The 11,388-nt window shown below is 44.0% G+C and overlaps 1 protein-coding gene across 3 annotated transcripts; it reads right to left on the bottom strand.

Moving 5' to 3' along the window:
• Positions 1-357: 357 nt before the first annotated feature.
• Positions 358-7,330, bottom strand: irx6a (iroquois homeobox 6a). Of its 3 annotated transcripts, none has more exons than XM_078210266.1 (7): positions 7,064-7,330; positions 5,673-5,933; positions 5,416-5,525; positions 4,584-4,894; positions 3,671-4,252; positions 3,041-3,154; positions 358-2,637 (listed from the first exon to the last, which is right to left on the bottom strand). In XM_078210266.1, exons 2-6 carry the CDS (start codon positions 5,766-5,768, stop codon positions 3,042-3,044), a joined length of 1,212 nt encoding a protein of 403 aa, XP_078066392.1. In that variant the 5' UTR covers positions 5,769-5,933; positions 7,064-7,330; the 3' UTR covers positions 358-2,637; position 3,041. The 3 variants fall into 3 exon arrangements, with proteins under 3 accessions (XP_078066392.1, XP_078066391.1, XP_078066393.1); XM_078210265.1 differs by having other exon boundaries at positions 3,046-3,154; XM_078210267.1 differs by lacking the exons at positions 5,416-5,525; positions 5,673-5,933; positions 7,064-7,330 and adding an exon at positions 5,008-5,208 and having other exon boundaries at positions 3,046-3,154.
• Between the last annotated feature and the right edge of the window lie 4,058 nt (positions 7,331-11,388).

The following is an 11,388-nucleotide window of genomic DNA, read 5'->3' as shown; positions in this document are numbered from 1 at the left end:
ATGTGTAAGGACATAGAGAAAGCTCAAATCTTGTACGGTAGAAAAATGTGCGAATTTGTGATTCTGTATAGATCTTAAATTGGGAAGATATGATGTGGGATCCATCTCTAAGCTATAGAGCAGTAAACATCTAGTCACCAAGGTTACTGAAAACACGCTCGGTGGCTTTATTACTGAGAACAAAGTAAAACGCAATAAAACTAGAGTTGTATTTAATCTTTCAAAATCTTGATCAAATCTGTGCCCGTTGTTTTTTTTTCGCTCAAATCCACATGCTTGGATTTTAAAGTAACGGTGATAATTGTTCATAATGATTTGCGTTACTGTGATACAATATTAAACGTGAACTCAAGTGAATGCTAGCTTCTGGAATAGTTTTTATTTGGATTGAGTATGTTGTAATATTATAATGTCGAATATTTCAGAGCAAATTAAGAATTACAGTTCACATATAACAAATATCTGTATCTGAGCGAAAATTCAAAGCGTATATTACTTTAAAAAGCACTTCGGCCCCTCAAGTGTCACAACAGGAGGATCTGGAGGTTTGAAAGTGAAGTATTATCTATTTAAGATTACTTACATAATGTGGGAAACCCAACACTGACTTAATCGCTGCATCTATTAAAATACCGGGAATGGGGCTAATTTCGTGTAATTAAAATCTCCCTGCCATACACTTTTTGCTATCACACATTGCACTAGAATTCTCAATTCTTAGCTCTTTTCACCTCAGCCGCGTATTGTTAAGAGACTGGTATGATTACAGTGGGAAATGGAAATAGCAAAAAAAAATCATGTATTTGTTCTGATGCGGTTTTGCTTACTCCGCAATATATCAATGCACGATTCCCACCCGACCCACTCACACATCGCGCGACATTTAGTTTCTTGAGGTAAAACCTGGAAACTTGAAAAGGTAGACAAAGCTGCACAGAGAAAGTGCGCCAGAATAATGCAATGCTGCAACATCTTCCATTATTTATTTGTAATGTTCTCTGGTGAGTTAGACACCCTCTTTAGTTGTAGAGTAGATAGGGTTATTCATTTCCTGCAAAGGATTACAGTTGATGAAATTTCATTTTTGTTATAGCTAATGACACAATTCCAGACTTGATTCTGTTAAAATAATAATTCTAATGAGGTTTAGCTGGAACTACCAAAAATGTTGCACGAGGAATTCTTGAAACTCGTATGCTTTTTGGGGGGATAAGTGACAGTTGTATGGTTCGATTTGTAAGTTGCGATTTTTGATGCAGTTTTTGAGTCTCTAACAGAAGGTTGTACAAAGTGCATTGCCAGTGCAGCTTTAGCTAATCGCGACTCTATAGATATTTATATGTGTGTGTGTGTGTTTTACGCGTTTGGCCTTAAATCTCAAAAGCAAACCTTTGTGAGTCCTTTCAGTTGACTAGAAGAAAATCTGCTCTTTGCAGAATCTTACAATAAATGCACGCGTTCGCCCTACAATGCTGCAACTTTCTTTGCATGCAGGGACAAAAGGGAAGTCTCCTAATTCTGTCCTCCCTGTTTTATTCTAATGAACAGTATACAAGCAGCGCTGTCAGCCCTAATTAGTAGCCAACAACAGGGAAAGTTGTCGCTTTGCTTCTCTTGTATATAAGCGCACAGTGAACGTTCATTGAGCTTTAACTTGCTGTGAATAATTCGCTTGGCATTTCGCCAATTAGGAACATTTTACAACCTGGTAAAATGTATGTTAAAACTTCAAGAACTGCCGACCCCAAACTCCAATAAAGCGGATATGGGTAAATGTGCACTGCAATAGCAATTGTAAAATATTTCCTTGGCGCTGGGGCAGTTTTGTGATTCTTGCTTGATGTGTTAGCAAATTCCAAAATTGGTTCGACTGTACTTGTTCCTTGCCTTGAGAATTAAGGGAACCGTCAAATCGTTAGAATGTCCTCCCCACATTGAACTTTTTTTTCCTTTAATTTTGAAGTCTGATAATATTTCTTATAGGAACACAATATCTATGGAGCGCTTCAGCGGTTTGTGTGATTAACTTACTTGCATAAAACATACCTTCGTTTCAAATAGGTCACCGTGAGTCTGCAGTTTTCACAATCACCACGTTACATGGGTTTGACAAGTGGAATTTATTCACATTTCACAGCACCGACAAAATAAAGCGGATGGGGATGGGTGGAGGGATGGGGGTAACTCCAATGTAAACAAGTATAATCATTTGTGTGAAACGCAAAATAGCTTTGACTCGAAGAGTAAACTGGAAGCAGAGAGTACTCCAATTAAAACTGTATAAAAAGAGGGGGAGGTGATATGTGCGGCAGGATAACGAGTGCTTTAATATTCATTATAAGGTATATTTCCTATAACAGCCCAGCGGCCTCCCCTGATTATTGGACACTTCTTCTCACCCGACTTAGAACAAGTAAGTTCGTGCAAGGCAAAACAAAACGATAGGAAGCGACGTTTCTGATTTTCCGGCAGCATGGTGGTGATCCGCCCGTTCAGTCCAAGTGCATTCGTTCGAAAAGTCAAATGCTCTAAGAAACGGCCCCTATTTCATCTCCAGTGTATTGTCAAGTCACTAGTGCAGAAATTAAAGGATTGTGCAGCATCCCTTTGCTTCACGGCATATTGTTCTAAACAAACCTGATTGTGTTAAAGAAAATACGACATAATTAAAAAAGGCCCATTAATGAGAAACTTCAATTTACCCCGATAATGTTCAACAAACGTATCAGCGGACGAGACTATATCGAATTATAAATGAAAAATGTGGCTGGAAACTAAAATCAGATTATTTTTTTAACAATCACACAATGAGGAGGCCAGCTCTTTTTTTTTCGAAAAAACCGGAGCCAGTCACTTTGGAAGCAACTTTCAAACTCAGGAGAGCTCATCCACATTCGGATTCGCGCTGGAATCATTTAAATGATTTAAATGGATCCTGCCATTTTACCAGAGGACTTTATATGCGCGCAAAAGTCCAAACGGCGTTCCTGAATTGGGAGTTTTGGGGTGAGGGGCGTGGATAGTTTTAACTTCTACTTACCTCACCTCTTTAGCACAGCTCTGAAGGCAGTCCTCACTTTGCCTTCTTGGTGCAGTAGACACGTCTCGGTCGTATCTGCCGAACCTGTGTCGGATTTCACGTTTCTCAAAAATCCTGAAAAACACAATCCGTTTCACTACACGTTTACGTCCAGTGATCACTTTATTCGGGAATAAGAAACAATTTAGAAGTCACCTATCTGTCTTTCATATTGAAGAGTGTAAAACGCACACACACACACTGATATAGATTGATGCACCCTGTGTAACCCTAATTGGTTCATTTCTGGAACAAGATGTTCTATGTGTATGGTTAGACTAGGATAATGTGCCAAATATTAAGTAATAAAGTAGTTTGGAAAATTTGTGCCACAGTGTTTAGATTGAAATCGGTGGTTATGTCTGATTGGTGTGTGATTTCTGAGTACATTCCATGTTACAGTCACCAGGTAGAGAGACTAAATGTTCGGTGTAATTAATTGGCATCCTGAAAATAGCACATTAGGGACATTGAAGGAAAGGTGAGGAGCTGGGTGGGTGTTGGATTGTTACTATATTGCTTTTCAGCTGCATTTCCTGCCATTTTGACCATTTTAAGACACAGCTGGTGCGACAGTGAATGTTCTGGTACCTTCAGTCCCTGATGTATACTGGCAGTTGTCTAGTGCAGGATAGGAAGCACAGTGTAGCTGACCCGTGGCTACAAGCGTTTGCAAATTGAGGGCAGAAGTTCTCAGAATGCGGGCTGCGTGTGAGGAGTCTCGGAGAGAAATGATATCATCGACTTGGTTCACCATGCCTTGGGACGGCCTCACCTCGGCGCAGTACCTCACTGTCCGGCTCTGCCCACTCTGACACCCCATCAGAGCACTGGAGGCTGCCGTGTGCGCCAGAGACCAAATCCTCGGCCTGTCCGCCGCCCCAAAGCGCTGCGGGAGACCGCTGCTCGCCATGGACACCGACGCTTTATTCGTTCTGGTTTCCAGGTAGTCGGACCTCAGGGTGGAATTGTTCATCGGGCCAGAGAAGGCGTGCTGGTTGCTTCGTGGCGACACATTGCAGCCACTTTCCTCGCACTCCACCAAACTTCGCCTTGGACCCAGCTCACTTGCCACCTTTTCTTGTTCACTTCCAAGTTTCCCCGACTCATCATCTTCCAAATCGTCCAGATCACTCAGCCTCAACTCTTTGTCTTCTTTGCATTCTTTCTCATCTGTGGGCACATTCAAAGATATTAGCATTTGTGTCTGTAATTTATTTCCAATCAAACTTTTGTAGTGCCCCATCCCGCGAGAACAAATCTGAATAATGTTTTCCCTCTACAGTGTGGTGAGAGATGGTACATGGGCTTATACTCTGCTATCTAAAGAACTTTCTCACAATAGGTTGGTATGTTGTGTTAGATATCTGAATCCCTACAAACATTCCATCTTCGACTTATTTTTTTCAATTATTTGACAACATTTCCTCACGACAATCTACCTTGTTTCGCCTAATGCCCAAAGAATGCATTGCAGCGTGTTTGTGAGTGTGTGAGGTCCCACCTTTGAGCATGTTATCCGTGCCAAGTTCCTCGCCGTCCTTTTTCTCGCTCTCCTCTTTCTTGTCGTCGCCTCCTCTGTTCCTGGGTGACCAGGTCATCTTGTTCTCTTTCTTCAGCCTCCTCCGGGCGTTCGCGAACCAGGTGGACACTTGGGTCAGTGTCATCTTGGTGATGATGGCCAGCATGATCTTCTCGCCTTTGGTGGGGTAAGGGTTCTTCCGGTGCTCGAACAGCCAGGTCTTCAGGGTGCTGGTGGTCTCCCGGGTCGCATTCTTGCGCCGGGTGCCGCTGTTGAAGTCCACGGTACCGCACCTACAAACACCGAGAAGACCAAGCCCAGTTACCCCTTTACATTGCAAGACAAGAAAGTGGCACAGACTGATAGCAGAGAGGGGCTGGTCACACCTCAACATAACCTCACATACCTCAACATCCTCAACATCCAGAAAGATACAAAAAGATACAGAAATATACAAAAGTCTGAGGTCACGCACCAACTGACTCAAGAACTCAAGTCCCTGCTGCCATCAGACATTTGAATGGACCTGCCATATATTAAATTGATCTTTCTCTACACCCTACTATGACTGTAACACAACATTCTGTATTCTCTCCTTTCCTTCTCCCCTATGTACTCTATGAATGGTATGTTTTGTCTGTATAGCAAGAAACAATACTTTTCGCTGTATCCCATTACATGTGACAATAATAAATCAAATCAAATCAAAGGTAATCGCAATAAAATAAAACGATTTCTCTCAATTGCCTTGGTGTTGCGGGGGTTGGGGGGTGGGGGGGGGGGTGTGCATGATTTCTTTGACCAGTGAACTTACCTGTCATACTGGTACTGCCCCAATGACTGATCGTATGGGTAGTAGGCAGCTGGTGGAGCGATTCCCGTGTGCAAACTCCCAGTGCCATCTTTAATATCGTACTGTGAATTCTGCAGGAGGGCAGAGATGGAGAGAGCAGAACACGCAAAATAGTCAGAAGTTTTTTTTTAAAAACCATAGTTCACACGTGAGCGGATCAAACGCTAGACAGGAACGGTGGTGGCCTAAAACCTTGTCGATGGCCAGAGGTTACTCACCAGTGAAGAGTATAGAGCAGGAGGGTCTGTGCTGTATGTAAGGTAGTTCCCATAGCCCTGACTGGCTGCACTTGCATAGGGAGTGCTGCTGTACATGCCCAGCGCCGCGGCAGCTGCGGTAATCTCCGTCCTGGCGTTGGCCAGCAGTCTGTTATCATAGGATGTCGGGCAGCAAACTGCCGCCTGGGCCGGCCCGGCGGAGCCCTCAGATCTGGAGCCGGCCTCACAACACGTCGTGCTGGGACTGGCTGACACGAAAAACTGGAGGGAGAAGAAGAACGAAAGAGAAGCGGGGGGAAGACCGTCATTTGAGCGGAACGCGGATCAGCAGGTCAAACATTATATAAAAGAAAGAACAGCAAAATGCAGAGGCGGATGCAGCAGTGGAAATGCCTTGAAGCCAAATGCATGGAAAATAGATGACAAAGCCAACAGAAAGTGGGGTAAAAGAGTTTACGTGGCACCGTTATGCGGTGGAATTGTAAAAATAAGAGAGTGTAAATAATTAAGGAGCCAGGGCAGAGGGACCTAAATGTAGAAAGCCTTGCGATTCGCGACTGGGAGGAAGATAAAAGTATTTAAAGGCATGGATACGTGCAGGAAAATGCTAAAAAGGCACTAAAAGGAGTGAATTAATGACAGTGCGAATAATAGTGAAAAGATGCAGTTTGGGGAATTGGAGTGGTGATGGGGAAGGAGCAGGATGGAATAAATTGCAATCAAACTAATACGATATCAGTGAGCACCTGGAAGAAACTATGTCACCAATACAGTGAATAATGTTACAACATGGTCAGAGAACAGTGCAATGAACAAGTGACCTTACACAGTGCCAGAGATTGGGGAACTTGTAGGTGTGTGACATTGAAGTAAATAATAATGAGTGGCGGCCTTTTTCTTTTGCAAACTATCGAGGCAATCTGTATATTCAACAATAGGAGCACCAAATAAATCATGAAATGTGAAAATTGCGACTGCAAGTTGAAGGGGAGGGGGGAGGGGGGATTGGTATAAGGTATAAACTGAACGTGAAACAGTTCCTCTCCCCCCCCCCCCCACCCCCACCTCCCCACCCCCTCCCAAAATAATACGAACCAGCGAAAAAAACACAGGGCAACGCAGAGTTGCAGGTTCAACGAATGCCCCTAGCTCTCCCACTCCTTACCTGTGTAGTGGCGTTGTAGGGGTATCCGAACTGCGAGAACGACATCCCTGCGCGTTTTTTTTGACCCAACAGGAAAATATTTCTTCCTGATTGATTGCGACCAAAACCTAGTTCAAAATGCGCCTTCTTCCAGGGAAATTTGCATGCATGGCTCTCTAGCTTAATAATAAATGATTCCACTTAGAAACGGGAAGGCGCCGCCAGTTACTGGCAGTTCAAAGCTTACCGGTGTTCATCTTAAGGCATCATTATCGATTACAGTTAGCTGGAAGAGGGTTAAAAAGACATAGCGGAAGTGCTGGCGGATTCAGAGGCTGCTGCTGCTATTATTTGCCTCCTTTTCGGCATTTCATCCCTGGAAGAGTCTCCAAGTGACGTCACATTAATCCCGAAGCCGACATGACAGCAAGGATATAACATTGTCTTTGCCAATCACATTGAACATCTAATATTCTTAGGTGCGTCCAATTTGTTCCAATGTTTGCAGCTTGCCTTTCTGGTGCACAGTGAGGCGGCTCTTCAAGCACTTTGGGAGTCTTGTTGTCACTTTACAACCTCCCCCCACAAACAAAAACATACAGAAATTCAAAGGTCACAGACATAACAATGTCTGGGGAACCTCGGCGTGTTAAAGGGTGGTTTTACCCACTCCAGAGATTCAGGTATTGGAAAGATTTTCTAACTCAACTTGCAGCACATTTGAACACCTTTAACTTCATTGCGATGGGACGACTTAAAACACCTCTTTCTGCGCGTTACCACATCTTCAGGTTGAGTGATTTCCAATGTCATTTCACCACTAAAGTTTCTAATCATCCCAAATCTCTTTGTTTCGAAGGCAATCAAGGGTCGTAGCGGTCACCATCTTTCTAAAGCAGTGTCACTCCCCTGAAAACAATAATTCATCTTATTTAGCTTTAGTCTGAATCGGGGTGAATATATACAGTCCTACTGGTATGTAGGAGAATGTGGGCCGCACGCCGTTTGGACCATTTTCGTCGGAATGGACTCATTTGGTGACAGTTCGGGACACATCTTTCTGTTCTCCTGCCGGCGAAGTGAGAGGCAAAGTTCTAAAGGCGTCAAACAAACAAAAAAAATGAAAACCAGAGCGGAGAAGCATTAAAGTGTAAAACTGACACACTAGCAGCGAGGGAGGTGTGCGGTTCAGTTACCCAGGAGAGGCAATTGTTTAACCTCTTTCGGCAGCCGACAGTTCATCATAAGAAAAATGGATAGGAGTTTTTTTAAGGGGGGGGGGGGTGGGTGTCCTCAAGCGGACTCCTTCCTCTCCCTCAAACCGTCCGATGCATGGCCAAAGGGCCAGTCACTAATTAATGACGATGATGTATCCATTTTTCTCTATTAGAGCCAGAATGGTCCCCAAAGAAATGAATATATGGCTTTGACAGGTCAATGGTGAGTGATTGATGGCTGCCTGGAGACTGGCGTGCCCATTACGAGCAGGGCGTAATTGCATCAATTAACAAATGGAAATTGGGGACTTGTTTAACCAACGACTTACAGCGGTGGTGGTTGGGGGGGGGGGGGCGGGGGGTTAGGGAGACACACACACACATACACCAGCCTCTCCTCAGATCCACCAAAGTTTTCCACTCGTCACTCGGAGCTATCTGTGCTGCTCTAATTACCGGCCGGCGAGAATAGCGACTGGGGAGAATGTTTCAATTAATGAAAGTGCTGTAGGCTTTTTTTCCGTGAGGTGGAAGGTCGCCTGGATATCCATCATCTTCAAACTTTTACACCGACTTGCGACCCCGAAAACACGTCCATTTCGGGGACAATTGTCTTTTGCAATGAACAATGGGCTCCAGCCAGCCCATATTGCAAATAGCATCAACCACCCCTCCCTCCTCCCCTTCTTGCAGTTTCTTTGCTCTTTTCGGCTGTTTAATCTGCAGAATTTTATTTTCGGAGGTTGAGGATTTTTTTGGGGGGCGGGGTGGGAGGCATCATTGCATTAAAATTTGTCAGTGATTAATGGGTTAAATCTCCCCTCACCCCCCAAAAAATAACGAATACCAGTATCTGCCTGTATCTTCGTGCTTTTAATCCAATCCATCCCTCCAGTTGAATCCATCCCTTTAGAGTCACAAAGTCATAGAGGTTTACAGCATGGAAACAGGCCCTTCGGCCCAACTTGTCCATGCCGCCCCTTTTTCCAATCCCTAAACTAGTCCCAATTGCCCACGTTTGGCCCATATCCCTCTATACCCATCTTATCCATCTAACTCTTTAAACGCTTTTTAAAAGAAAATTGTACCCCCTTCTACTACTGCCTCTGGCAGCTTGTTCCAGACACTCACCACCCTCTGTGCGAAAAAATTGCCCCTCTGGACCCTTTTGTATCTCTCCCCTCTCATAACATTTTATTGATGGTTAAACTTGTTGTAAAACTTTCACCAGCTAAATGAGAGACTCTTGCGGTAAATATTTAACACACACACACCTATTCCCAAGCAGAGCAAAGAGGTGAAGAAGTCTATTGCACTTGGGCGATGATAGGTGGTGGATTTGTCCCTTTTGCACGTTTGGAGGTGCTGTTAACTCTATTCAGTGCAGTTTACTGCTCGGCGGGTCGCGCTGGCGAAGAGCTGGGAAGGGTTGAGCCCCCCGCCCCATGTCTCCTTATTATTAACAGCCCCTGTGGAGTTCCACATCGCGGTAATTACCAGCTTCCTCTAACAGTGGCGCAAGCGAGCTACCGCACAACAATACAGCGGCCAAATGTCTGCTCAGATCAAAGAGTTGGAGGTGGCAACTACTGCACCTCTCTTTCAGGGGTGGGGGTGCGGAGTTTAAAAGTCGATCAAGCTCCAATTAATGGCCCTCCAAATATCATGAGGCCAGTTTCGGTCCTTCATCGTGTCTCTGTCGCAATAAATCAGATTCGTCCGTGGACCACTTCAAATTCAGCAAAACGAAATCTGTGCTCCAGTGGGTTTTAAATAATGATAATTATTTTAACAAGGCTAACTTAGGGCTATTAATCCTTGTGTGCAAGGGATATTTGCAAATCGTTGTGGTTTCTATCCTGTAAAACAAATCGCCCCTTTAAAGCCATTTATTGAGTATGCCCCAACAACTTGCATTCGCCTAGCGCCATCAGTGCAGCAAAACGTCGCAATGTCCCCAGTGAAGGTAATTAGATAGCAACTGACACCAACCCCATATCAGGATTGGTGACCAAAAAGTTTGAAGCTCAGTCTTCAAGGAGGAGGGTGAGGAGGAAGAGGGAACAGTTTCCGGGGGGCATAAGTCTATAAGATATCGGAGCAGACTTAGGCCTTTCGGCCCATCGAGTCTGCTCTGCCATTCAGTCGTGGCTGAGAAATTCTCAACCCCATTCTCTCCCGCCTTTTCCCCGTGTCCCGGGTCAGTGAAGCTATACCCCGTAAACATCCAGAAATTAACCGAAGGAGTGTTTTGGTCTGGTCTCACATACGCTCACACATTACTGCTCAATGGCCATCGGAGGATTCTAATATTATCAAAAAGAACAGCCACTTCTGCTAAAAGACTAATCGTAAAAGGTGACAGAAATTCCCAAGGAAGTTATAGGGATGAGCTGTCGACAGTTTCATGCTGTCAAAACACAGTCTGGACTCCGTGCACATAATATTCAATGTGGACAAACTCTAAGACTAGGATAGTTTGTTTTAACTTGTCCTTAGATCAAAAGTAGGATTAACAAAATCCATTAGATCAAGCAGTTGAGGGGCAGTTGTTGACGTCGATAAAGGCAAAATACTGCGGATGGTGGAAATCTGAAATAAAAATGCTGGAAAAACTCAGCAGGTTTGGCTGCATCAGTGGAGAGAGAGTCAGAGTTTAACGTTTAGAATCCTCTACAATTCCGAAGAGTTATATTCGACTGGAACTCTTTCTCATCCACACATGCTTCCCGACCTGTAGTTGTTAAAGGGGCTTGTAGATTAATATTTTCCTTTGATTATTTTGTCCCTATTCTATGTTGCCCCTCTTTAAATTCCGCTTCCTGACACGACTACTACTTTCGAAATAATGGACATTTCATTTTCTCTTAATGTATTGTGACAAACAATCACTTCAAGAAGAACTTTGTTTACAGATTGCATTGATAAATTCAGGTTAACAAATCGTTACCGAATCGAATGAACACTACCATTTTTTGTGGCAATGCTTAAAACAGTTGTGGCCAGAGGCACAATGGGGGCAAAGACAACAAGGACAGGAGCGACGCTGGCGCTTTATTGGTTAGTAAGTCATTGACATGCCGCGGATATTACCTGAAGGCACTGTCCATGCTAATGTCACTCTCAGACGCTGCTGCACATCTCGGAGAGAGCGCTTGAATGCACAAGTGCAACTGGACAGGTTTTGCATAATTTATGTCGACCAGTTGCCATACAGTAGAAGGAGTGAACAGAAATGTTTCAAAAAGCGAATGAATGCCAGTTTTTATAACTCCACTTCGAATTTCCGTCACATCGCGACCTGTCCACTGATCGTGTCAACTGACTTCATCAATTATCTTTCACCCTTATTACC

Source organism: Mustelus asterias, chromosome 4 (genome assembly GCF_964213995.1).
Source record: "Mustelus asterias chromosome 4, sMusAst1.hap1.1, whole genome shotgun sequence".
Classification (NCBI taxonomy): domain Eukaryota; kingdom Metazoa; phylum Chordata; class Chondrichthyes; order Carcharhiniformes; family Triakidae; genus Mustelus; species Mustelus asterias.
This window is presented reverse-complemented; position numbering and strand designations above follow the sequence as displayed.

Excerpts from the sequence above, each read along its gene's own strand:
- irx6a (XM_078210265.1), bottom strand. The coding sequence starts at position 5,768 with ATGTACAGCAGCACTCCCTATGCAAGTGCAGCCAGTCAGGGCTATGGG. Across the intron at positions 4,253-4,583 it reads CACGGATAACATGCTCAAAG|ATGAGAAAGAATGCAAAGAA; the intron begins GTGGGACCTCAC and ends ATGTGCCCACAG. Across the intron at positions 3,155-3,670 it reads GTATACATCAGGGACTGAAG|GATTTTTGAGAAACGTGAAA; the intron begins GTACCAGAACAT and ends TGTGTTTTTCAG.